Source organism: Penicillium verrucosum (assembly GCF_028828655.1).
Source record: "Penicillium verrucosum strain IBT 35672 chromosome Unknown utg000002l_segment0_segment0, whole genome shotgun sequence".
Lineage (NCBI taxonomy): Eukaryota > Fungi > Ascomycota > Eurotiomycetes > Eurotiales > Aspergillaceae > Penicillium > Penicillium verrucosum.
Window position 1 is genome coordinate 1,396,210 of NW_026643211.1, and position 25,944 is coordinate 1,422,153.

The 25,944-nt window shown below is 49.4% G+C and overlaps 11 protein-coding genes across 11 annotated transcripts; 7 read left to right on the forward strand and 4 right to left on the reverse strand.

Moving 5' to 3' along the window:
- Positions 1-1,014: 1,014 nt before the first annotated feature.
- Positions 1,015-1,497, forward strand: N7516_006156 (uncharacterized protein; the record flags this gene model as incomplete). The annotated part of the gene is made up of 1 exon (XM_057218876.1): positions 1,015-1,497. One exon carries the CDS (start codon positions 1,015-1,017, stop codon positions 1,495-1,497), a length of 483 nt encoding a protein of 160 aa, XP_057072967.1.
- Positions 1,498-1,910: 413 nt separating this feature from the next.
- N7516_006157 (folic acid synthesis protein) lies at positions 1,911-3,973 on the forward strand (the record flags this gene model as incomplete). Its single annotated transcript, XM_057218877.1, has 5 exons — positions 1,911-2,047; positions 2,310-2,416; positions 2,481-2,659; positions 2,709-2,917; positions 2,989-3,973. 5 exons carry the CDS (start codon positions 1,911-1,913, stop codon positions 3,971-3,973), a joined length of 1,617 nt encoding a protein of 538 aa, XP_057072968.1.
- A 563-nt stretch (positions 3,974-4,536) lies between these two features.
- N7516_006158 (ADP-ribosylation factor GTPase-activating protein) lies at positions 4,537-6,285 on the reverse strand (the record flags this gene model as incomplete). The annotated part of the gene is made up of 7 exons (XM_057218878.1): positions 4,537-4,565; positions 4,619-4,936; positions 4,990-5,448; positions 5,547-5,695; positions 5,763-5,946; positions 6,017-6,152; positions 6,220-6,285. 7 exons carry the CDS (start codon positions 6,283-6,285, stop codon positions 4,537-4,539), a joined length of 1,341 nt encoding a protein of 446 aa, XP_057072969.1.
- A 337-nt stretch (positions 6,286-6,622) lies between these two features.
- On the forward strand, positions 6,623-7,502 carry tim21 (the record flags this gene model as incomplete). Its single annotated transcript, XM_057218879.1, has 5 exons — positions 6,623-6,740; positions 6,787-6,902; positions 6,967-7,151; positions 7,208-7,262; positions 7,317-7,502. The coding sequence occupies 5 exons, from the start codon at positions 6,623-6,625 to the stop codon at positions 7,500-7,502; spliced, it is 660 nt and encodes a 219-aa protein (XP_057072970.1).
- A 796-nt stretch (positions 7,503-8,298) lies between these two features.
- Positions 8,299-11,436, reverse strand: N7516_006160 (non-ribosomal peptide synthetase; the record flags this gene model as incomplete). Its single annotated transcript, XM_057218880.1, has 1 exon — positions 8,299-11,436. The coding sequence occupies one exon, from the start codon at positions 11,434-11,436 to the stop codon at positions 8,299-8,301; it is 3,138 nt and encodes a 1,045-aa protein (XP_057072971.1).
- A 1,321-nt stretch (positions 11,437-12,757) lies between these two features.
- N7516_006161 (NmrA/HSCARG family protein) lies at positions 12,758-14,017 on the forward strand (the record flags this gene model as incomplete). Its single annotated transcript, XM_057218881.1, has 4 exons — positions 12,758-13,021; positions 13,089-13,245; positions 13,317-13,655; positions 13,731-14,017. 4 exons carry the CDS (start codon positions 12,758-12,760, stop codon positions 14,015-14,017), a joined length of 1,047 nt encoding a protein of 348 aa, XP_057072972.1.
- Positions 14,018-15,145: 1,128 nt separating this feature from the next.
- Positions 15,146-16,176, forward strand: N7516_006162 (class I SAM-dependent methyltransferase; the record flags this gene model as incomplete). Its single annotated transcript, XM_057218882.1, has 3 exons — positions 15,146-15,317; positions 15,541-15,688; positions 15,753-16,176. 3 exons carry the CDS (start codon positions 15,146-15,148, stop codon positions 16,174-16,176), a joined length of 744 nt encoding a protein of 247 aa, XP_057072973.1.
- A 425-nt stretch (positions 16,177-16,601) lies between these two features.
- N7516_006163 (uncharacterized protein) lies at positions 16,602-18,160 on the reverse strand (the record flags this gene model as incomplete). Its single annotated transcript, XM_057218883.1, has 5 exons — positions 16,602-17,204; positions 17,279-17,747; positions 17,770-17,885; positions 17,942-18,046; positions 18,116-18,160. 5 exons carry the CDS (start codon positions 18,158-18,160, stop codon positions 16,602-16,604), a joined length of 1,338 nt encoding a protein of 445 aa, XP_057072974.1.
- A 636-nt stretch (positions 18,161-18,796) lies between these two features.
- On the reverse strand, positions 18,797-21,315 carry N7516_006164 (uncharacterized protein; the record flags this gene model as incomplete). The annotated part of the gene is made up of 5 exons (XM_057218884.1): positions 18,797-18,889; positions 18,954-20,462; positions 20,515-21,107; positions 21,166-21,228; positions 21,297-21,315. 5 exons carry the CDS (start codon positions 21,313-21,315, stop codon positions 18,797-18,799), a joined length of 2,277 nt encoding a protein of 758 aa, XP_057072975.1.
- Positions 21,316-22,292: 977 nt separating this feature from the next.
- Positions 22,293-24,008, forward strand: N7516_006165 (glucose-6-phosphate isomerase; the record flags this gene model as incomplete). The annotated part of the gene is made up of 2 exons (XM_057218885.1): positions 22,293-22,792; positions 22,847-24,008. 2 exons carry the CDS (start codon positions 22,293-22,295, stop codon positions 24,006-24,008), a joined length of 1,662 nt encoding a protein of 553 aa, XP_057072976.1.
- A 343-nt stretch (positions 24,009-24,351) lies between these two features.
- N7516_006166 (uncharacterized protein) lies at positions 24,352-25,696 on the forward strand (the record flags this gene model as incomplete). Its single annotated transcript, XM_057218886.1, has 3 exons — positions 24,352-24,512; positions 24,576-24,588; positions 24,641-25,696. 3 exons carry the CDS (start codon positions 24,352-24,354, stop codon positions 25,694-25,696), a joined length of 1,230 nt encoding a protein of 409 aa, XP_057072977.1.
- Positions 25,697-25,944: the final 248 nt, after the last annotated feature.

Here is a 25,944-nt window from a genome sequence, read left to right on the forward strand (position 1 = left end):
ATTGGGCCATTTGTTGCGGCTAATAGTCAAAAAACACGATAATTGATTAGCTTGAAGCTCTTCATAACATCATATACTCAAAGGGCGTCTAGGGGAGGCCCGAGAAGTGTTATATGATATTTGCCTGGTACGTAGTTTGCTGGGTCATCTGCTGGTAGAATAACGTCTTAAAGATATTATTAGCATAAGCCAGATTAACATGGATATTAGATAGCATACCTCACACCATCTCAATGCGTGAGACGGCACCGATTTATCTTGCCATGGATCCTTTTCAACGCGAACTCCATCAACTAGGAAAACAGGGGGATCATTTCGCTGGCGTGGTCCGAGACTGGCGTCTTGCCATGGATCCTTTTCAACGCGAACTCCATCAACTAGGAAAACAGGGGAATCAGTTCGCTAGCGTGGGCCGAGATCGCCAGTCTCGTATAGGTGAATGAGGGCTTCAAAGTTCACTCTAAGCTTGTCCGAAATCCGTATTTAGAACGGCTTGCAGTTGTTTCACTCGCTCTTCGGCTGAACTTGGGAAGCGGATTAGGCATGTTGATAAGCGCGGGATGTGGAGCATCCATGGATGTATAGCGATTATGTAATACATAGAGGGGGCAAAAGCGGCGAGGTCGAGCACCAAAACGGAAACGGAACGCCAAGAAGTGGCAGAGGAAATCAAGTACCTACCTAGGTACTAGGATATCAGTAAGAACAGGAACTCTGGGATATAAGAGTAGGCCTTTTACTTTCCTTGCCCTTTCTCACATACCTCTCACATACCTCTCTCTCACTTGCCTCTTACTTGCCTCTCACTTACCTCTCACTAACAACTTTACAGCCGTGCTTGCCTCGGCATCTCTCACCCGTTTCTTTTCCTTTTGAACTTCTTCTCCATCTATCTCAACAACTTTGACCCGAACATTCCACCTCTCGCTCCAATTAAGGACGATATCGTGAGACCCTTCTGGAGCAAGTCCACCTCCCCTACTCCTAGAATGGATAGCAAATTACAGCTGTCAGATGGAGGAAATTCTGCCTCAGCACGCAGCAGTTGAGATGATGCCGCACGTCTTAGGAGAAGTCAAATTCACGTCCGGGAAACAACTTCGTGGCGGCCGAGTCCTATACTGGGCTTTTATTGAACTTTCCAAACATGCCGAAAACCAATTTTTCAGACCAAACCGCATGTTCAAAATCGCTCCCTTCCTTCTTCCAGGTCAATTGTTACCAGCTCACCCTCCTATGATGATCCAAGAACACAGAGTTCTCAATGAATTCGGCTCACTCCAGGCAGGGGATTATTGTGTGAAAAACGGCCGTACTACTCGTGTTACTGCAGGTATCTGCAACGGATCAAAAGCGTACTGCAACTGGAAATTTGACGAGAGATACAACCCTAGTGGGGACCTAGTGGTCATGGCTACCGAGGCAACTGAGGAGTTTATCATTGTGACTGAGGAATCTCAGCTGGACGCCAGGTGGCGGTGGACATTTGGACTCTGATGTCAAATGTTTTTAATTTTATCTAGCGATTGCGTAAATATTTCGAATATTTCAAAATTCTTCTCTTCCACTCTCATAATGACAGCCATGATGGCATCAGTATTTACTGCCCTTACCACGGCTTGGTACATATATTCCTGTCAATTGCAATATGTACAACACCTATGTGCACATGTAGCCCTTCATATTGCTATGTACTCTGGAGACTGTAATTCTCCCCACTTTGACCCGAAGTAGTTGGGATGTAAATATTAAGGCATTAAGGCATTAAGGCAGTCAGGTGTCAAGGCACATTAGTGTCAAAGCGTCGAGGCGTCAACGCCAAGAAGAAGGCAAACCACGTGAAGCTTACGGAGTACCAGAACTGACTCGAAGCTCTTACCTTGTATTCTTACATTTCTTCTCAAATCAGCATGAGCGCTAGGGCAATACAGAGAGCCCCTCCATCGGCATCTTTCACCACTCATCTACGGCAAATCGGGAGGTCTCCAAGGCTTTCGCCATCGGCTGCAGCTCAGACAAGAGCTGATCATCGATCGTTGCATACAAGGTAAAGCCTCCAAATAATCAATTGACTGTAGCGAATCTGACGACATCTTATAGTTACAGAGCAGCCTCACTACAGCTAGGTATGTGCCCAGATACTTCTCAGAAGCCCCCGGGTCCCTCCCACGCTTATCGGCGTATCATCCCAATGGGGAAATATACCTGTCCCGCATTTTCTTTTTTCTTTCTTTTTTCTTCCTTTTCTTTTTCTTTTTTGGATTTACATGTACATGCCTGCACTTTAGTCCAACACTAATATTCAATAGCGTTGCCTTATCAATCCAAATTGGGATGTACAGCCCAATTGGCATCGGTAATTCTCATCAGAAATGGTCTATCACGACGTTCAATAACGTTGCATTTGACCCCGCCTGTGAGGAATTTCTCCACTGTGCAAGCAGTTGACTCCAAGATGAACCTAAAGTTCCCAAGTCCAGACATTCACCGGGCCTTCATTGCCCTGGGAAGCAATGTCGGAGGCAGAGTAGAAATGATTGAGCAAGCTTGTCTTGAAATGGACCGAGTTGGTATCAAAGTGAAAAGAACAAGTTCATTGTTCGAAACCGCACCGATGTATGTGCTGGATCAAGATCCATTCATCAATGGTGTATGCGAGGTATGTTAGGGAATTCCAAATTTGGTAAACAGTTGTTAATTTCCTTCAGGTGGAAACAACCCTTGAGCCTCTGGATCTTTTGGACGCTCTTCAATCCATTGAAATTCAGCTGGGCAGAAAGAAGCTCATCGATAAAGGCCCACGCTCTATTGACTTGGATATTCTACTATATGATCGGGATATCGTCTCTCACGAGCGTCTCAACATCCCACACAATCTGATGCTCGAGCGAGACTTTGTATTGCGACCTCTCAGCCAGTACGCCCCCAATGACTTTTATATATGCCATGCCGGCATACAAAAACGCGAAACTAACAATCTGAATCTAGATTAATCCCAAATGAATACCCTCCACTACCAGGAAAGGACACGCAAACATACAGCACACATCTAAAAGCTCTCCCGCCACCAGAACCGACTCCAATGTCAACAACCCCGATCTCACCACTATTCCCATCCCTGCACGCAACAGACCCCAAGCGCAGCACCCACGTCATGGCAATCCTCAACCTAACGCCAGACTCCTTCTCTGACGGCGGCAAGCACGCCCCAACAGACCTAAACTACATAACAGAAACAGTACGCAACTTCATCGCCTCCGGCGCAACAATCATCGACATCGGTGGCGAGAGTACTCGCCCCGGCTCAACACCAGTTGGCGCCACCGAAGAGATCGCCCGCGTAGTGCCAGCAATCCAACACATCCGCACCTCCATCCCTGAAGCCACCAACATCGCCATCAGCATCGACACTTACCGCGCCAGCGTAGCGGAAGCCGCCTGCGCCGCCGGCGCAGACATCGTCAACGATGTCTCAGCCGGTACTCTCGACCCAGAAATGCTGCCGACAGTAGCGCGGATCGGCAAGTCCGTGATCCTGATGCACATGCGCGGCACGCCGCAGACAATGACAACCCTGCACGAATACCCTTCCGGCGTTATCCCGGAAGTGGCTGCTGAGCTGAGCGCGCGCATTACAGCTGCTGAAGATGCCGGGATCCGGCGCTGGCGTATCATCCTTGATCCAGGCCTTGGCTTTGCGAAGATCCAGCCGCATGATCTGGAGATCTTAAGGGATTTGCCGAGGCTGCGTGCGATGCCGGGGCTTGAATGTTTCCCTTGGTTGATGGGGCCCAGTCGGAAGAGGTTCATTGGTCATATTACTGGGGTGAAGACGCCGCGGGAGCGCGTTTGGGGTACGGCTGCTACCGTTTCCGCTAGTGTTGCTGGTGGGGCGGATATTGTTCGTGTTCATGATGTCCATGAGATGTGGCAGGTGACCAAGGTTGCGGATGCGATTTATCGCGTTGAGTGAGATCGTGCTTGCTACGTTTCTTGTTATATAGCCTTGCCCGGCTGCTTTGTATATGGGGGCCTGTTTTTGTATTCAACACTTGGGTGTGGCTTGTACTATAATGTACTACTGTGTTCTCTTCATTCATCATGGAGTTTTGGCTGAGCGGTGTGGGACTGAGAGATTAGAGTTGTGCTTTTGTCGTCTATCAATAATATCAAATCATGAATTTCTCAATTATCCTAAACCATATCAACGAAATGAACAAAAAAAAGGTCCCTTCTACCATCCTGTGTTGCGGTGTAGGAATGGGAAGAAGCAAGGGAAAAAGACAAAAATCGACAATCACACGCCAGATTGCAAACCAGAATGATATGAAACCCAAGTTTTTGGCCGACTGCTAATCGCAATGGTTTTCCACATAAAGAAATATTGTCAAGGGGCGAGAGGGGCAGGCGGAGACACAATATACGTCGCGCACGAAGAAGACGGGACTGGGAGTCGTTAGGGAACAATGTTGCTTGCTAAGGTACTTGGAGTGATAGAAGGCGTAATATCTGATGAACATGGGCGACTAGCCTAGTTTAGTTGTTCAGATAGTTGCGGATAGCACCTGACGATATAAAGTCAGCAAGAAGTAGCTCCGACATGTCTAGAATTACTCACCTTGTAGCTTAGTTGCGCCTTCACCGACAAGATGCGACAGGTTCTCAATATCATCTCCAGCGGTGATACCAAAGCGGCGGATGAAATCTTTAGCAGCAACCTCCATATCACCATAACCATCGTCAAGTGAATTGACTTCATCCTCGGGCCGGCCGAAGTAGGTGTTGCTGGAAATGGATGTAGCGCTATCAAATTGACGGAGACGATCCTTGGCCTCCGACTGGGCGGCGGGATCAAACCGCTCCCGTCCAAAGAATTCATCGGACGAGATACCCTTCTGAGTGCCAAATCGGGTTCTGGTCTGGGTTAGTTCCGCTTCTGTGTCGAGTGTCAGCTTATTTTTCATCTGTTGTACGAGCAGGGAAGTTTACCATCGGCAGGGTTGGGTTTGGCAGGGCCAACAGAGCCAAAGGTTGGCTTCTTGGGGGCAGCGGGCTTCGACACCTGGCCAAAGCCAAGTCTGCTTACACCCATGCCTAGTCGCTCCACATCACCCGAGTTTCGGTCATTGGACTTGCCAGCAGGGCTGACTGGGATAGGAGAAGCGATCGGGACGGCGGCGGCAGCTGTGGCCTTCTTGGCCTCGGCTTCCGCCTGCTCAGCCTCGGGGTCGTAGCCAAGCTTTTCGACGCGCTCGGCTTCTTCTTTGGCCTTGCGCTCTGCCTCATCGAAATCAATAATATCCGCAGCGGCAACCTTTTTAGCCCCGAGCTTGGGTGCCTTCTTGGCACCGAGGACACTGCCCTTCTTCGCAGAGGTAGCTGTAGTAGAGGTCTTCCGAGTAACACTGGTGGGCCGGATAGCAGTTGGTGCGGGAGAGGCGCTCTTTTCTTCCGAAGCAGACAAGGGAGATTTCGAGCGGGATCCGTTTGAATTGGCGCCAGCGTTCAGGAAAGGAGAACCGGTCCGGCTGACAACGGGGGAGTACTGGTGCGCGATGGGGGATTGCTCGGGCGCTTGATCGAGGGCTTATCCCAGGAGGAAAAGAAATCGTCGTCGCCGTCGCCAGCAGGAGTGTTGGAGCCATCCGAGGGAGTGCCAGCGGGGATATCTGTGATGATGACTTCCCCGGGGTACCTAAATGAAGCAATAACACTGGTTAACACGTAGTCCTGCCAGTTCCACCAAGATTGTATCCACTGACTGTTGCGCATCCAGCGCGGCGCGCCTCTTGAGTTCCTCCTTATACTTGACAGCCGCATTGCACGTGTATTTGACCTTGGTGTCCTTGCTCGCCAGAGCAGCGGAACCTCCGTGCGATTGGAAATACTTGGTCGCAGACTCATTTCCGCCAACCTTCATAACCCGCAGTTGCTCCCATTGCCACTCTGCATGGAACGTCAGCGCTGATCTACCGGTATATTTCGCGTGTAAAGAGATTGTTTGGACGGTACGTACGGTCGAGGTTTGTTGATCGGACAAAGGAGATGTGCACACCGAGATTACGGTGGTGAGCCGAACAATCAAGGCATAGGTAAATACCGAATGGAACCGAAGACCACGTTGGGTTCTTAGAGCCGCAGTCGAAGCACACCTGGAAGCAAAAAACATCAGAACCGAGTGCCACAATTATGCAGCGTACGGGGTGGGGGTGTGCGCACCTTGTTCGCGGGCTTCAGTTTGGCCTTCTCAAAGATCTTTTGAGACTGCGCCTTTGTGGCACTCATGATGGTACCGAGGAGAGGTCAATGGGAAAAGAGAAAAAGAAAAAGGGGGTTTTGGGGCGAGAATGTGAGCAGGTAAGGCAAAGAGCAAAGCATCCCGAGTCAGTCGGGAACGGCGAACGTGGACTCTCTCTCGACCCGTTGCCTGTGTAATTGTCATACAACGCCTCCCATTTGGCCGGGGCACTCTCTCTCACAGACTGTATTGTAATACCGTATTATAATCACGTGCCGATTATCAAGATCGGTAGCAACCTTGCCCAAGTCGAAGATGGTCGGGTTCGGTATTCGACTCATATACTCCAACTCTATTCAAGACGCTCGGTTTTGATCATTGACAATGAGTTATATACAACTACGCGCGCTTCCCCGACTATCGCCGGCATCTCTTGTCCTCCGCCCCTCTCCCCGCATACAGACACAGATCACTCGGCTCTACGCCACGCAAAGCAACATAGGTAGCGGGCCTCGGACTATTCCGTCAAGGGAAAAAAAGCATTACAGTCTTGTCCGACGATGGGAGAGTCCAGTGGGGCGATTTAAGTCGAGGAGAGAAGGTTGCGCGAACAACGCAACAATCCTTCAACTTCGTTATCGTGTTGGCTGGAGCAGTACTGACGGTATGAAGTTCATTCATTTCATGGGGTATATAGTGAACAGTCGCTGACTATATGATCTGACTAGGGCGGAGTCTTCACACTTTTCTATCTCGAGGTTTTGTCACCAAACAGCAAGACATGGCAATTTGAAACAGCGGTAGGGCGCATTAAAGATGACCCCGAGTGTATAAAATTGCTCGGTGATCGAAGAGAGATCAAGGCATATGGCGAGCAGACCTCGAGCCGGTGGGCACGGAACAAGCCTATTGCGTAGGTTCTATGGTTTCTGCATAATACTACAAAGCCGTGATACTGACAGTGACTAGGTCATCAGCTGAAAAGGATCGACTGGGCCGTGAACACCTTCGCATGCATTTCCATGTATGATGCCTTTTCCGGTCAATGTTTGATACGTGTACTAACCGTGAATTTTAGGTCGAGGGCCCTCTCAACTCCGGCGTGGTCATTGTGCATATGATGAAGCCTTTGGATAAGAGCTATTTCGAGTATCAGCTTCTCGCGCTAGATGTGAAAGGGCACCCCCGCATCGTCCTTGAGAAAGCCTCAGAGAAGGCTAATGTGACTAGCGCCTTAAAGCTTTTTGGTATCCAGTGGCGCTGATCTGGCAATGTTGCCATCTTCTCGTTATACCCCTCCAACTCCAACCACGCTATATATGTGCTGCGCCTTCATCTGCGATGAGCATTTGAACACTCACAACCGCCGAACTTTTGTTCCTGGCGCTTGCTCCAGAGGCTGGTAACACCAGTTTTCGAAGGCGCCTCCCTTGTATTCTCTAGGACTAGGCCACCAGGTGCCCACTCAGGTTCTGATGATGACCTGCGAAATGTATCATAGTTCCATGCGATTCTAGCTTCAATGCGCTAGTCGTCCCATATTTATTTACTCAACAAACCAAATTGATCCTGGGGATCCATATCTATTGACGAATTTGCCCTATCTTTATATTCAAGGAGCAATCCTACCATGCTAGCTTGTCTATGACCTCGGGATGTATTTTTTATTGCATGATGTAGAGGTCCTGAGCCATACACATAGTAGATAGCTCTTCTCTCTCTCTCTTGTCCGTCCATCTGCTCCATGGGAATCTACGTGTATTGTTTCTCCATCTGAATCTTTATTGGCGACTTTGCTGACTCCTCGGCACCTAGTTTCGGAGTTAGTTGAGCCTCGTATGACAGTGCATTAGATCATGAATACGCACCGAGCGAAAAGTGTCTTTGGGATTTTGCGTCTACATTCTTTCTTAGATCTTAGAGCTTCCAATATATCAAGAATATATCCAAACGGATTGACTCATTCCACTATATGGATGATCTAGGCCATGGAAAGGGATCTGGGGTAAAAGGAAAAGGCAAAAGAAGAGCAAAAACATACAACAGTGAGGATTCGCCATTTAAATCAATTTCGCGTGAATCAAGAACTTCCGCAACATTTCCGCGCTCAATGGTGGGCAGTGAGCTAATTCTGGTGCGCCCACCAAATGTCTTCGGAGGTTATCTGTCTCATAGATTGGCATACTCTCATACATTTCCCATCGACAGTGGCCATCATAGACCTTTTCATCCAGCATGGGCAGCAGTGGTCGTAGCGGGTCCTTGTCATCTTGGTCTTTAAGACGTTCCAGCCACTGGTTATATGGCAATTCCTCCATAGGCACCTGGGCAGCTTCCTGCAGTGTCATGAACATCTCGGTCATCTCACTTGTGGGCTGCTGTGTCATTTCAGGAGCCAGGTTGTAAGATTGACCTACACTCTCCGTCAGCTTGGAGACGTGTAGCATAGCATTGACCATATAGTCCACAGGCATAGAATTCTTGCTTTGTCGCATCATGGTCGGGAAACATCTCATCCGAATACAGCTTCCCATCAATCGAGCAAGGAAATCACCAGTCGGACCGACACCGGTAACACTATGGCAGAACACTGCACCTGGGCGATAAACCGTGATTGGGAATCCGTCATCCCGAGCGTCAACGACCATCTTCTCAGCAACCCACTTGCTCTGTGTATATCCGTTATCATACTGCACAGATCGCATGTATTTCATAGGGTGGTCGTTCTCCCCAACACACGTGTAGCCATCAACCATACCCGTTGGGCCGTATATTGACAGGGAGGACGTGTAATGTAACCGCTTGGGTCGGCCAATTGCTTGAAAGCGGAGGATGTTGGCCGTGCCGATGACATTGGCACCGCGGTGGCTGGAGTATGGCTGTGCGTAATTCACATGAGCAGCAATATGAAAGATACATGAGGCCCAGTATGCAAGTTGCTGGAATAGTTCTTCGCCAATTCCAAATGTCTCGTTTTCCAGGTTACCAGCGAGGACTATAAGTTTGTTGTAGTCAACACCAGTCTCACGTAGTCCGTATTGCTCCTGGGCACTTAACACGCGGGCTCGAGCAGCCTTGTCATTTGAACCGCGTACGATACATACGACACAAGAGACCTCTGGCAATGTTAGGAACTTCTGGAGTGTAAAGGCACCAATCAGTCCCGTAGCTCCCGTGAGGAAGATACGACCTTCGTAAGGCAGATGCCAATGGGCTGCTGATCCAGGCTGTGGGTGTAGACCAAGAGATACGTAGTAATCGATATCTGCGCGATAGGCTCGGTTATACGCAGCGTGGATCGTGTACTTCATGCCACCAGACTCAATGTAACTGGCCATATCAGCGAATGTTGTTGCTTCGTACACCATAACTGCTGTCACATCGACTGCGAACTCGCGTTTGATACGAATAATCAACATGGCAGCTTGCAATGAGCTACCTCCGAGGCTCAAAAAGTTGTCACTATCCCTGATTTGTCCGGTGAACCCTGGCAAGAGTGAGTACCAGATCTTTCTAAGTCTCCCGGTAACGGTCTGCTCTTGGTCTCCTGTTGTCATCTGCCGTTGCTGTTCTAAAGTCGCTGCAACGAAGTCCGACGCCAACTTTTCCCGATCGACCTTCGTGTGGTCATTCAAGGGCAACATATCGCGAACTTCAATTTGAGGCACCAAGTAATCTGCAACGTTCGCTTTCAACGCCGTGATGAGCTCCTCAGCCGTGAAAGTATTTTTGTCCTTTGGGATGACGAATGCAACCAAGATTGCGCTGACTTCTTCCTCGCTCTGATCAATCTTGCAAGCTGCCACTTCAGAGACCAGGCCCGTATCGAGAATGGCAGATTCGACACCCTCGAGCTCAATGCGGAATCCGCGAATCTTAACTTGGTTATCAAATCTGCCAAGGATATAAACATGGCCATTCTTTTCTCTGCGGACCAAGTCCCCCGTTGCGTAGAAATTGCAAGATGGCGGCAAGGCCGAATAATTTGCGCTTGTGACGAACCGTTCGGCGGTCTTTTCAGGGAGGTTGACATACCCCGGGGATACACCAGCACCTCCTATGAAAAGCTCCCCAATCTCGCCTTCAGCAACTCGCTGGTGATGCTCATCGAGAATTGCAATCTTCGTATCCCCAACCAATTGCGTCAGGGGACAAATATTCCTTTCGGTATCCTCCAACGTGACTTTGTGCACTAAAGAGAAGATACAGCACTCTGTAGGTCCGTAGCAGTTCAAAATACATTTTGGCGGGCCTTGCTCTAGCACAGTCCTCATTGCTCTGAGGTTCGGCATCTCGCCACCTGTGTAGACAACGTTCATCTTAGCGAAGACCTTGGGAATTGCTAAGACGACCGTTGGAAGTAGCGAGGCAGGGACAATATTGACCGTGACTCCTAGATCGTCCCACGTTTGAGCCAATTGAAGGATGTCCTCAAGCAAAGTCCGGGGAAGAGGCAATATTGTGGCACCCCGTAGCAATGTCACCCATATCTCGAGCAACGAGATATCAAAGCTTACTAAGGCTATCTGGGCAGTTCGGTCGTGTTCACCAATCAAAATAGCGTTTTTGTCTTGTGTAAGATGGATGAGAGCTTTGGCTGTTATTTGAACCGTCTTAGGCTTTCCCGTCGACCCGGAAGTATGCATCAGATGGGTTCGATGGTCACCACCCGCCTTTGTTGTAGGAGAAGAGTGAAGGGCAGCTGCCACGGCTTGGTCTGTCGGCTGTTTGATCGTAACAGGCATCACTGTGAGATCTGGCATACGTCCAAGGTTTTCTTTGTCTGCCAGACCAAAGCGGGCACCGGCATTTGACAGGCGATATTTGATTTGGGCCTCTGGAAGGGTAGGGTCAAGGGCACAACAAGTACAACCGGCATAAATTACAGCCGCCTGGGCAACGATTTGCTCAAACCCTGAGCCTGTAATGACTCCAATTGCCTCTTCAGAGACAGGTCCCACCTTCAATAATTCACGGGATAATTGAAGAGCGTGGTAATGAAGCTGTCCGTATGTAATTGTCTGGCCTCGAACCTCGATTGCTGGGGCAGATGGGTTTTTGATCACTCTTTCGTGCAGTGATTCGGCCAGGCCTGGATAGACACGGTTGCCATTATGGAAATGGGTCGGGGTGCCCTTTACTAGGACGATGCTTTGGTTTTCGAGAAGTTCTTCACGCGTGGCTGTAGGAGGATGCATTGCGAACTTTTTTGCCAAAGGGACAATTGATGGAATGAGATTTAGGCGCCTTGCTAAGTGGAAGTCGCAACCGGGTCCGCCTTAAATAGGTTACTTAGAGAATTTGACTACGGTAAAATAGGCCTTTTCTATGGCTAAGGGAGATGATATAGTTTGAAGATGCGGCGTGGACCCCCCCTACAGACCTATCCAAGTATCCCTCGACCACCCAATCACGCGTTCTCAATCATCAATACCTATGTACTGTCCTGCATAATCCCCTCTAGTAGTAGATGTCACGCACGAAGCCTCCCATATCAGTTTTGCAGATCTCATCACTAAATTCGATCAGACTCTGCAGCCAAAGTCGGGCCGCTACAGTCATCCTTACGTGAGGTGCATGCAGGGACTGCAAGCACAAGATCCACTGAATTAAATCTGCCGAGCATGTGTTCATACTCCGCTTCGACCAATAGTCCGGGCATATTGTCCGAGGAGCGCAGCTAGAAATGTGATATGATCTCTTGTTATGACCACCGTTTGAACGGTACTTCGTCAGTGGCGCTTCTGTACTTTCTCCCCAATAAAGGGACTGCACACATGAGGAATTGTACTACAATTCCACAGAGAAGGCCATAGGAGATGTCTCAGACAACTAGCAGCCACAGTGCCTCATGAGTCATCAACTTGCCTTCTCGACACCATGAACACTAATCAAGGTTCTCCCATGTCATCTAAGAACTTCCCAAGGTTTCCCCTAAGTTCGTATGAATGGAAATATGCTCATTTTACACTGTGGACGTATGCTATAGGTGAATAAGGCAAAGAAGGAACATTAAGAGTGAAGTACCCGTGATGATTTCCCTTGGTACACAGTCTTGGTAATATCGATCTAGAACCCTTCTTTTAGACAGAAGCTAGACTGCGAATGCAGTACATGGGAAACTCCGAAATTACGGAGATACAAAAACAGCGAACAAGCCAAACCATGAATGACCCGTATCTTTTGGTCTGCATGTAGCTGGAAATGTATGTCTAAATGGTTCCACCTACAGCTCCAACAGACGTGTTTAAAGTATATCCCTACGCAGGAAAACCCATGTGATATCCCTGACACTTATAGCATTTTGTAAGTCTGGCGGTGAAGGAACATCTTTTAAGAAGCCCTTGGAGGCACCTGTAAGTCTGCTCTAGGATCTTTTGCATTCATCTTTGGTCTGACACATCCCCACGCTTGAGCAGGACTTATTGACAACCTACAGTAAGTTTCCAACAAGATTCCGGAGTTTCTATGTAATTTCCGCCTGACCTTTGTTAGAAGTTTCCAAAACACTTTGCCAATATGACTCATGAACTGGCGCCTCTTAAGACCATCACAGTGATGGGAGCTACCGGCAACCAAGGCGGTGCAGTGGTCCGTTCTTTGGTTCAGAACAAGTCTTTTAAAGTGAGAGGTATCACCAGAGATCCCTCTTCCAAAGCCTCTCAGGACCTGGTTGCATTAGGAGTTGAAGTTGTTAAGGCAGATGGATGGAAGGAGGAAGAGATTACTGCGGCCTTTGCTGGTTCTTGGGCCGCTTTCGTCAACACGAACTCTGACGATCCGGTATGACTTTCCATTTAATCTGTCTACATTGAAAATATCTCTGATTAACTTTCATCTCGGGACACAGAGATTCATGGATGCTGAAGGTCCAACCGAATTTGAGCTTGGAAAGTCTATCATCGATGGGATCATCAAGACAGCCACCGTGAAACACTTGATCTATAGCTCGGCTGTCTCCACCTCGGCCTACTCTGGAGGAGTCGTTAAAGCCAAAACAACGGAGAGTAAGTAAAATTCTCGTTTCAATGGTGTCCACTCGCATTCTGCAGACCGAACCAAACTGACACATGCCCAGTGAAATCGGAGATTGAAAGATACGCTGTCAATACTGGATATTTCGAGACTTTCTGTCCTGTGTATGCGGGCTTCTACATGGAGCTATTTGCTAGCAAGGACATGGCTCGGGTCTTCGGAGGATTCCCCTTTTTCCCCGATGAAAATGGTGTTACTACCCTCTGTACTCCACGATGGGGCACCAAGAAAGATATGCCGGCTGGTTGGATAGCCGTAAATGAGGATTTCGGGGACATTGTGCACGGTGTGCTTACCGAGCCAGAGAAGTACCACAAGAAGGGAGTGGAAGCGTTGAGCGACGCTTGCTCGTTCCCAGATGTGGCGAGCTGTTTCCAATCTGGTGTGTCATATCTCATCCCAACATATCTCTTATTCGACCCTTGTATAGCTAATCTAATCAACTCTATCTCTGCAGTCACTGGAAAAAAGACGCAATACATTTGCTACCCCTCTTGTGAGACCTATGGGACCGAGATTGAGCGTGAGCATCCAGCTGGGCTTCCATCCCTCGAGGATACGCGGAGTCTGTTCCGTTTTGGTCAGCTGTCGAATGCAAAGTATTTCGGTGATTTGCCCACGGATACAGCTGTTCCTGCTCGTCTCAAGGCACGAGCATTCGAAGCTATGGGCAAGGATCCCAAAGAGGCCAAGCTCTTTACAATGAAGCAGTGGTTTGAGAATAACTTCCAGATTCACAAATAGCCTTGTGCAACGCGTGGCACCTCTGTCAAGCAAAGCTTTCGTGAATATCAGGGCTAGTATACGAATTTGTTTTGGATCTTGGATAATCACATCCTCAGTAACTTCCATTTGCGTATCTCGTCACGAGTTACGGTAGTGTAAAGCTAGTAACCCTAACTTCATGGATTCGGGGTATCTATTTCGTGGATCATATAGTCCGAATATTGTCAAAATAATTGCCGATAAAGTATATAGAAGTCTCAATGTGACGGTACCTTTATCGCAACAATATCGGGGGAGAGCTGTCCTCGCGAAGTGACTAAACAACTCATTCGATGAAAGGACTAATTCTTCGTGCAAAGACTAGGCTTACGTTCATGCATCCGGTCTGAACTTTCGAACAGTTATTACACAGCATTAAACAACATCAATGTATCAACTATTATATTACTCCGGTCTTAATAATGACTATATTGTACTGATAAAGTAAAGAAAAGCAATAATACACTGCTTACAATACAAACAGCACACTTGCTGTTGAAAAATGGCCTACAGCGCTACCTCTTCCGCATCTTCAGATACTCCTTGCTGGAACCTGAGAGTTATATGGCCACCTATTTCATGATGAACTTGATTTTTGCTTTCGATACATCAGATGCATAAACAGTGATTTATCCTCACAGCAGTGTTACGTGGTGTTGTCTCACACGACAAAAGCAATGGTTACGCGAGGAACATGCTAAACTGAAGCCACATATGTTGTCTGATAATGCCATATCCAATCGGTCATAATGTGATTCAGCAACAATCTTGCTATCCGGATCCCTGTCAGTGGTCTTCAAAGCCAGTCCTCTATATAAGTGGGTTAATGAGCCGCCCAATTGATTATAACTACAAGACTTGATTATCCAAATTGACAACCTGGCCAATTAATCCAATAAGATGTCTCAAGGTATAACCTGTTCGCCCTATTCCGCTGGGTTCAGATTTGAGTGTTAATTTTTGCTTGGTTATAAAGCACAAACTGCACACCAGGACGTAGGTCATTCACTTTTTACGGCAAAACAAAATCATTAACATTAACATTTGCTAGGGAGATGAGAGATACAACGGTATGTGGAAAGAAAACTTGATCATGATATTTTAAGTCTGGGGAATCACCTCGGCGTTGAACGAGGTTCTGATCGAAAGCAAAATACAGAGCTCGCTCACAAGGTGTTTCTAATCTTGAATGAAGGACAACTTCATCGGGCGCCTTTGGTGGAGCCGAAAGTTGCACTTGATTTGGGATGTGGCTCAGGCATCTGGGCTCTGGAATTCGGTAATCCTTGAATTCCCTGTCTTTCTTCTGTTTGATTTACGCTGATTTGTATCAGCCAAAGCATACCCATCTTGCCAGGTAGGTATTCCTAAAAAGCGCAGGAACCTATAGTGCACTCAGGTCTTTTTCTGACTTTTCAAAGGTGTTGGGAATCGATATTAACCCAGGATCGGGGGACCAGTGGGTCAGCTACATGCCACTATTATACACTATACTGATTTAGACAGAAATCCTACAAACTTCAAGTTTGTTCAAGGTGACATAGAGAAGGCCTGGGACTGGCTTCCTGCCAGACCAGTTGACTTCTTGACTATACGCGGCCTCTTTGGGATTCTTGATAACTGGACTGAACTTTTCCGCAAGGCAATGAGGTACTTGTTCTTTATCCAAAACAAAAAGACTTCAACACAGACCAGCTAAAATTATATCGCATAGCTGCCTCGCACCTGGAGGCTGGATTGAAGTTGCCGATGTATGCTATATGACAACCAGTGACGACGGATCTCTGGATAACGCCAAAGGACTTCTTCGCTTCGACGCCATGTACAGAAAGGCCTTGAATCAGATGAATCCAAACCTTGGAACCCTTTCATCTCTTTATGAAAAGATGGTCGATGCTGGTTTCCAAAGCTGCGCAGTCACGAAGCGAAAGATACCGGTTTCCGACATGTCGACTGACCCAGAGCTGAACGAAATCTCGAAGTATTCTCTGGAGATTCATGAGATGGATACAGCTATCATTTCCGAACGAGCCTTGCAACCAATTCTGAATCTTTCTACAAAAGAAGTAGAGACTGTGCTTGCAGATGCACTGCGCGATATGCGTAACAAAAATATCCACGCCTACAGATATGGGTGAGTTATTCAGTTATCCATTCGTGTTCATGTCACTCAGAAGCTAAATTCGGAAAAATCAAATCACAGCTATGTCTTTTGCGCCCAGAAGCCATTGGAATCATAACATGTCCGGAATATGGAACCCGTGGGAGATGCACACTGGTACTAGCTAAAATGGTGGACGTTTGCTTTTTTTTTTTCTAGTTTAACCAAATACAATCAATATTGACTCTATGCATACCTACAAAGTAGAGCAGGTTCAGGTATATGGGCTTGAGAAATACCTATTTACACAGCTTTATTCTAATAGTGACAGCGGGAGGGTGATTAAAAATGGATCTGTAATCCGCAGTTTCTCTTTGGTGAGGGCAACTAAGTCCTTCTCTACATAAAAATCTACACATAAACACATGATCGTCAAGAACAAATCCCAGTCCATCGCCAAAATTATACAACTCTGGGCCCATCAATAATGCTCTTAGCCTCCTCGGATCTCCACCAACTCTTTCCCTCCTGGCCGGGGTACTCGAAAGCATCCATACTCTCAGCCTTCATCTCAACACTGTACCCAGGCTCCAAGGGGGTAGCATAGTAACCATCCTTGACACTGGATGGGTGAACGAAGTGCTCGTGGAGGTGATCTACATACTCGAGGACACTCTTCTTGCCAGTAACAACAACATAATCGATCGTGCTCAGGTGCTGAGTGTACTCTGGTAGACCAACACCACCCGAGTGCGGCACGATAGGCACGCCGAACTTGCGTGCCAGCAAAAGAATAGCCAAAACCTCGTTCACACCACCGACACGACAGGCATCGGGCTGCAGTACAGTCAAGGCACCAGCTTGCAGCAGCTGCTTGAAGATAACGCGGTTCTGACACATCTCGCCAGTGGCGACGCCCACGGGACCGTGAGGGGTGTTGGCAAGGGCCTTGCGGATGGCAGCGTGACCAAGGATATCATCGGGGGAGGTAGGCTCTTCGATAAACCAGGGCTTGAACTCTGCGAGCTCTTGCATCCAGGTAATAGCCTCGGGGACGGACCAGACCTAATAATTTCCGCAATGTTAGTCCAAGTCTAAACTGTAACAGAATCAATTCCAGAGAGGGAGGAAGAACGTACCTGGTTGGCATCAACCATCAAAATATTACCCTTGTCATACCCAATAGCCTCACGTGCAATACGCAAGCGCATCTTGTCATCTTCTAAATCTCCTCCAACCTTAAGCTTGAAATGCTTATATCCCTGCTGGACACTCTGCTCCAACAACGACTTGAGCTTATCCTTGCCGTACCCCAACCATCCGGCACTGGTGGTATAAGCAGGAACAGCCTGGCTAGCCTCAGCCTCCTTAATACGTTCCTGCTTACCAGACTCAACCTCCTTCAGCAGACTAATGGCCTCCTCGGGCGTGATGGCATCAGTGATGTAACGGAAATCAATGCAACGCACGAACTCCTCGGGGGACATGTCCGCAACTATGCGCCAGACGGGCTTGCCGAGGGTCTTAGCCCACAGATCCCATAGGGCGTTGACGACAGCACCAAGGGCGAGGTGAATCACACCCTTTTCGGGGACCGATCCAGCGAAGCTGGCTGTCAGAGACGAGGTACCGCCAGGTCTTGCCCCAGTCTGCGGTCATCTCGTCCAGATCCTTGCCAACGACCATTGGGGCGAGCAGGGAGATTGCTGCACAGACAATTTCGTTGCCGCGGCCGATTGTGAAGGTCTATAGGGGCTTGGGTTAATTGGAGTGTTGCGGGTGGTTGATGTGATGTGACGTACCATGCCATGTCCGGAGTGTTCTGAGTCGGTGGTGATGATGCAGTAGGCGGAGGAGTAGTCACCTGCTGCGTTCATAGCATCTGAACCGGTCTTATCAAGTGATGTCTATGGGTGGCTTGTCAGTATTGAGTGCATTGGGCGTGCGGAAATGCTCCGGGGACAGGATTGACGTACCGGGAACCTCACGTCCCGCGTGGTGAAGCCAGTGATTTTGACCATTGTGAATATTTGTTACTTGTGATGGTAGAGATAGGTTTTGCTTCTGTCAATGGCTAGTAATATTGCTGGCGCAAGTCAGTTCTAGAGAAACAATATGGTTAATCTAGAAATGCGGGGTGTATATATATCCGGGGCATAGAGTCGGAAGGCAATTTCACCCTTTTTTAGCTGCCCAAAAATGCAAGGAAGAGTAGAAGACGAGGGATATCAGAGAGAAAGGATTTCAAAAACCGAAAGAGATTCCACTCTGTATATACACCAAATATATTCCCCCCCGCGCCATCTCCAGTTTATCCCGCGCCCCTCCCTCTTCCTCTGTCATTTGCCGTAGACGCATTCTCATTGACGGAGAATTACAAATGCCGGGAAAATTTGCTATTCCACCAATCACAGGACTGGTACTATACTCGGAGCTGCTCCGTGATTTACCCCAAGGTACGTGGGGAGGTTGCATCTACACGTAGACTATGTTGTAGACTATGTTGTAGAGGTCCTGTTGGAAAAAGTCCCCGAGGGTATGCGATTTCAGAAGGATCAAAATCATACCATACATACAAACAGCTATTCATTTGTATACAAGTTGTGTGAAACTCAGAGACATCAGGTACAGGGTCCGGTCTTTGATATGCAGCCCTATTACGAGGACAGGCCTCGTTTCTCACTCTCGGAAAAGAAAATGATCATCCGCCAAAGTTTGCGAACAAGGACTTCGGCCTCTTCATCCAATGCCTATAGATAGGTGAGTGCGGTTAGTAACTTGTTTTCCAAAGAACAGGAATGAATGAATACTCACTTCGGCCAGCTGCTCCACCAACTCTTGAGGCGATCCATGCTTTCGCACATGTTCCTCCACCACATCCACCAGCATTTGTTCCTGTACACCAAGATATTCGACGATCTTCTTCTCGACAAAAGGCTTGAGCTGGTCGCTGATGACGGTATCATCCACAAATTCCCACTTGACTGTCCAGTTCCACAATCCTTCCTTCTCGGCCGGAATCTCTGCAGCGAGTTGACGGGCCGCCTGAGCACGTTCCTCGTCGGTGAGACCTGCAGCTTCGGCCGCGGAATCGAATTTGATCGGAATAAGTGGCCGACGGGTTGCAGTAACGGGCTCTTCCTCGTCCTCCAGCAGACCTTCCACATCGGCCATTGCGCGACGGCTGGTCGCGGCCTGGGCCTTCTGCGCGGCGGCTCCAAGAGAGAGCTTGAAGCGTTGGGGTTCGCGTGGTGCTTCCTGGGGACGGGTTTCGAGCTCCTTTGCTTGGCGAGCGAGGAAGTCGTCGGCCATGCCGCGAGCCTGCTCTTGCTGCTTGGCAGATTGCGCAAGTTCGCGATCCTCAGCGGCGCGATCGGCATCGTCAATGTTAGTTTCACGTGAACGGAAGCTTGCACGGTTGCGGAGCCAGACACCGCGGTCTGCGTAGTAATCGACCGCCTTTCGGCCGTCCTCGACATCATCGTTCCAAGCCCCAAGTCGTGCTTCCATCTCATCGTGTGCAGCTTGCAACTTTCCATCTTCCTCATCCTCACGCTTTTTCTCTCTCTCCAGGGCAGCAGTTCGGCTGCGCTCACGGCTAAGCCAGCGACGCTCTTGGTCTGAGAATTGCTTCTCCTGCTCAGCCTTAACCCGATCCTGTCGACGGCGTTCGATTTCCTCGTCGCTGGCATCGGAATCCTCGCCTTCGCGATCAATGGAGACTCCGTTGAGGGATCCACCATTGACAAAAGCAACTCCCTTCTGATAATCCTTGGGAATCTGCACACCGAACGCCTTCGGACCAGAAGGTGCGTTCAACACATTGCGATCCCGTGGGCCCAACGGAATACCGTTGATACCGGCAGCAGGGCCACTGGGAGCGGATAAGGGGGGCGAAGCAAGTCGATTAATCCGAGAACCAGAACTGCGTGCACGTTCCATCGCCTCAATCTCTTCCTCGCGTTTCATACGCTCCATGTCGCGGCGAGTGCTTCGTTCACGGAAAGCCGAGATCTCCTTGGCCACATTGGCGCGCATCTCTGGGGGAATATCCGCTAGCTCATCTTCAATTGTGATGGGAATAGTGACTACTTCGCCATCCTTCGCAAGCTCGGCATCCTTCATTTCACTGTCGCCTTCCCGATCAAGAGCAGATGCCTCCTCCTTTGGAAGGGGGGCTGCGGGATGGAAGAGGCTTGACAAGACATTATCCAGATTGTTGCGAGCAGCGGTGAAACGTGCCTGGCGTTCCTCTGGGTCTTGTTCGGCTCGGCTAGACTCGAATTGCTCTAGGTAGGTGAGGGTGCCTTCATCGACGATGACCTATCATACAAGTTAGAATGATTTGAGGAAATGGTAGACAAATTATACGCACCAGAAGCATGCTCTTTTCAACCTCTTTTTCCTCATCACCTTCGGCGCGGGGTGTCTGCCTCTTGACTGGCACTTCCACGTTCTTCAAGGTCTCAACCGCAACCTCAAGACTCTCCGGGTCATCATACTCGGCGAATCCAAATCGGCAAGGTTTCTCATCAGCATCCGTCGCGCGAATCCAGCGACGCAAGATACCAGTAGACCGTAGAATACGCTCAATGCCATCATCGCCACCCGCGCCCTCTGTAATTCCGCCGATAAAAAGCGTGCGCACAATCTCATCGCGTGTAGGTGGTTGGAGTTGCATCATAGAATCACGAGCATGATGGCGCTGGGTATCCATTCCCATTGACCCCAGACCACCGCGGCGCCCAGGAGCGTCGGATCCTCGTTCCCGACCACTCTCTTGAGCTGCAGGCTTTGTGGGACCCGCGGTACCCAAGCGAATCACTGGCGCAGAAAAATTGATGTTTGGCATATTCGCAGGCGGCTGGAAGTTGGGCGGGAAGCTTCCTGGACGACCAGGCTGGGTATTTGCTTGCTGCATGCCGGGAGGAGCAGCAGTGCCTGGAGCAGCCATCCCTGGAGGAGGTGCTGGAGCTAGTCAGCCTAAATTGAAAATGAAACTATTGTGGGAAAGGAGCGAACTCACCCATTCCTGGAGGCGCACCATAGGCACCATAGTCAGGAGGAGCCTGTCCATAAAGACCCGGAGCTATGTAACAGTTAGTTTCTTCGAAGAACCAAGGCTTTCTCAAAGGTCAAGGAGAAAACAGTGCTCACCTTGGTAAGGATTGTACATGGTGCAAGTCGTACCACTTGTTAGAAGTGAGGTTGATCAAGGCTCAATTCAAACATTTGGAACCAATATCAGTTGCCAACAAAAAAGCCCGGGCGGTGAGATATGCGGTGAAATGTCCAGAACACCAGATGTGGCACGTGCCCGGTTAGCTGTCACGGGGACATGCAAATGCCTCTCTTTACTTACTCCGTCCGGACCGTAGCTTCCGCACACGGGGGCTTGGGATTGCTATTAAGGCCGATGTCGCTACTGTTGAAATATCAAAAAAAGAACATTACAAAGTATGAATCTCTATGTATGCAGGTCCTCGGGAGGATTGGAAGGTACATTGCAATGCATGTATGTAGACTTGCAGTAGTGGCGTACCAGTTTTAACCAGTTTCAACGTTTTGGTTTCTTTAGGAATGAAAACTATTTCAACTGAGAAAAAAAAAGCTATAGCCGTTCAATTTCCAATGTCTTGCTATTCAAAAGAGAATTCTGGGATTGAATTGGGTCCGGGCCCAGAAGAGTAAAAGCAATAGCCTACGGAGTATGTTGTAGGAGATTTATAAATGGCCGAATTGGTATACCGGGTATATAGATATTTTAGTATTTTTAAGACCTCCGGAGAACAAAAGGAGAAACGATAATATAAAAGCTCCAATTAAAACAATCGTAGCAGCAAAACAAGTAAATAAAAATAGGCAAATTAGGCAAAATAACAAAACAGAAACAACAGAAACAACAGACCGAATGCGGCAATGATGATGTTGCCCCACGACCCCCTCGGACCCCAATGCGCCGGGTACAACTGACGCCATTAGATTTCTTGCTTTTTTGTTTCTTCACTCTTTTTCTATCACCCCCAATTTACCTTCCAATGTAAGTTCACAAGTATCTTCTATATCCTGAACCTGACTCTCCTCAACATTGCCTTTCTATTCCGTTTGCCCCGCGCTGACCCCTCCGCCCCATAGAAACCCCTCATCGTCATCATGCCCGGCTTTTCGCAAACCAGCGACCTTCCTGCCTGGAAGGAGCTCCAGGAGCACCACACTACCTTGGGACGCAACCTAGTCCTCAAGGATCAGTTCCAGAAGGACCCCAAGCGCTTCGAGAATTTTAGCCACAAGTTCGCCAACACCGTAGACAACACGGAGGTTCTCTTCGATTTCTCTAAGAACTTCCTGACTCAGGAGACTGTCTCTCTTCTGGTCAAGCTCGCCAAGGAGGCTAACGTTGAGGAGCTCCGTGATGCTATGTTCCGTGGTGAGCACATCAACTTCACCGAGGACCGTGCTGTCTACCACGCTGCCCTGCGTAATGTTGCCAATGAGCCCATGGAGGTCGATGGCAAGAGCGTGGTTGAGGATGTCAATTCCGTCCTGGAGCACATGAAGGATTTCTCCGAGCAGGTCCGCAGCGGCGAGTGGAAGGGTTATACCGGCAAGAAGATCAACACCATCGTCAACATTGGTATCGGTGGTTCCGATCTGTAAGCTCTCCTGCCCTTGGTTAATCAGGAATTGTAGCTGACATCTATACTTAGCGGTCCTGTAATGGTCACTGAGGCTCTTAAGCCTTACGGCCACCCCGACATGAAGCTCCACTTCGTCTCCAACATCGACGGCACCCACATCGCTGAAGCGCTCAAGGACTCCGACCCGGAGACCACCCTTTTCCTGATTGCCTCCAAGACCTTCACTACCGCAGAGACCACCACCAACGCCAACACGGCAAAGTCTTGGTTCCTCAAGTCTGCTAAGGAAGATTCATACATTGCTAAGCACTTCGTGGCCCTGTCAACCAACGAGGCCGAGGTCACCAAGTTTGGCATTGATGCTAAGAACATGTTCGGATTCGAGTCGTGGGTGGGTGGACGTTACTCCGTATGGAGTGCCATTGGCCTGTCTGTCGCTTTGTACATTGGTTACGACAACTTCCACCAGTTCCTGGCTGGTGCCCAGGCCATGGACAAGCACTTCCGGGAAACACCCCTCGAGAAGAACATCCCAGCTCTTGGTGGTCTGTTGAGCGTCTGGTACAGCGACTTCTTCGGTGCTCAAACCCACCTGGTTGCTCCCTTCGATCAGTACCTGCACCGCTTCCCCGCCTACCTGCAGCAGCTGTCCATGGAGAGCAACGGAAAGGCCATCACCCGCACCGGTGAATACGTCAAGTACACCACCGGACCCATCCTGTTCGGTGAGCCTGCCACCAACGCGCAGCACAGTTTCTTCCAGCTTCTGCACCAGGGCACCAAGCTCATCCCTGCCGATTTCTTGATGGCGGCCGAGTCGCACAACCCCGTCGAGGGTGGCAAGCACCAGCGCATGCTGGCTGCTAACTTCCTCGCTCAGTCCGAGGCTCTAATGGTTGGAAAGACTCCTGCTCAGGTCAAGGCTGAGGGCGCTGCCGAGGAGCTTGTTGCCCACAAGACTTTCTTGGGTAACCGTCCCACCACCTCTATTTTGGCCCAGAAGTTCACTCCCTCCACTCTGGGTGCTCTGATCACCTACTACGAGCACGTCACCTTCACCGAGGGTGCCATCTGGAACATCAACTCGTTCGACCAGTGGGGTGTCGAGTTGGGCAAGGCCCTTGCTAAGAACATCCAGGGCGAGCTGGAGACCGCAGGCGAGGGTGCCAACCACGACAGCTCGACCAGCGGTCTGTTGCTTGCTTTCAAGCAGAAGTCCAATTTGTCTTAGAGTGTTTTAGTCTTGTATGAAGCACTGTGGGATGTGTAGTTTTGACGAGCAACGATTTTCCACATATTTCTCTTGGTTTGAAAAGAAATGAACGATTCTGAACTTTTTTTCGTTACCAAGTAATGCTTTGTAGAGATTGTGAATCACTTTATAGAATAGGGACCTTTGTGGTTAGACATGCAATCTGAAGTATGGAGGTGGTTGGAAGTAGCAAGGGGAAACCCGTTTTGTTGTCCGCAACTCCGCAACGCGGTAAACCTCCGTCCTTGACTCTTGTGCAATCCTCGATCTCTGGAAACTTGCCGACGCGGGGCGGCTACCCTCCTACAATAAAAAAGCAACAATGTCTTCTATAAGCCAATTGAGTCCATCTTCTGCAGCAGTGGCACTGTTGTCCTTGACAGGCGCATTGTGGCCAACCAGCGCACTTGCGGGGAACACGAATGACAACGAGGGATACAAACTGAGAGAGGACATCCCGGTATCATGCCTAAACAGGACTATGTGAGATCACTCTTCAATCAATCTCTGTAGTATGGCTAACCATTGTTTGTTCGACACTTACAGGGAAGGAGAACATGTAAGCGCCACCAGCCTGCCTACCGTCTCCTGACACGAAGACAGTAGCGCAGACCGCAAAAGACCACGAAGCTAATAACAACTGCGAAAATATCCAGGTCACTGATAGTCTCGGAAAACTCCAATACGTCCCCTTCGTGACCTGCAACGAAACCGCCCGCCCTCTCTCCCTTCACTACGGCGTCTCCGAAACAATAACATGCACCATCGACTCCCTGTCCGATGAGCTGTACCATCTCCTCGAGTTCTACGTCCACTCCGATGTCCCAATGACCTGCCGCGTGCCAACAGCTCCACTAACACCACCCGCCAGCGCAGCAGAGCATGCGGACAAAGATTCGGACCAGAAGTCAGGAGAAGCAGACACCCTCTCCGCACTAGCCGATAACGGGCCACCCTTCACGCCGCTCACAATCGCGCTGCAGGGCACGCTTCAGCGGAGCCATTTGCACATCTGGACGGATATGAACGTCGTCATGCACAACATGGCCTCGGACGCGGCCGCAGAGCAAAGCTCTAAGACCCGCGGCGGCCAATCTGGACAACCCGGATTTGCGGTTGGCGGTATTGCATACTCGACGCCCGAGTTCGACAATACCGGCAAGAATGCCAAGCTCGACGAAGACGAGGAGCCTGTTGCTCTTGCTCAGGCGGCGCGTGAGCCTTGGACTGCCGGGCACGGCACTAAGGTTGTACGCGGAGAGCCGCTCACATTCTCCTTCCACGTTGCGTGGCTGGAGGGCGGTGCCAGTATTGGGTGGCCGGTGCGGCCTGCTTTGGACTCGTGGCTGGCTTTGGCGACTGGGTCCGGGAAGAAGTCCGGCTCTTCCTTTTCTAAGCTGGTGTTCTTTGTTATGGCGGCTTCTGTTGGTGCATTGGTTGCCTTGTACTGGGAGCGCAATGGGGGGCGTGGCCGTGCGCGAACCGTTTGGCACGGAGATGGGCTTTTGGGTGGGAGTCCCGCACGTGGAGTGAAGGGTCCTGGTGTTACCTTCGGCAATGGGGGGAAGAATAATGGGTACGGTGGTTACTCTGGTCCTGCTAATGCCAATGGCAATGGAAACGGGGTTGGAAGTGGATATGGGTTCCCAAGTGGGAAGAGGGATTGATATGTAGAACCGAGAGGAATGGGCGTATAGCCCAGGTACATATAGAGTGGCGCTTACGACGTGTACAGTGTACCTACCTTGAGAGGCAAAATTGACCATTAGCAAAAAGCTAGTGGCTCTACGTATTATGATGCTATATCCCAAGTGATCGAGTCAAACAAATCCGATGCATTCCATATCTAATGCAAGAGCCAAATTCAACACAAAAATCAAGTACCTAGATAATAGTTGTACAAGTAACAAAAGAA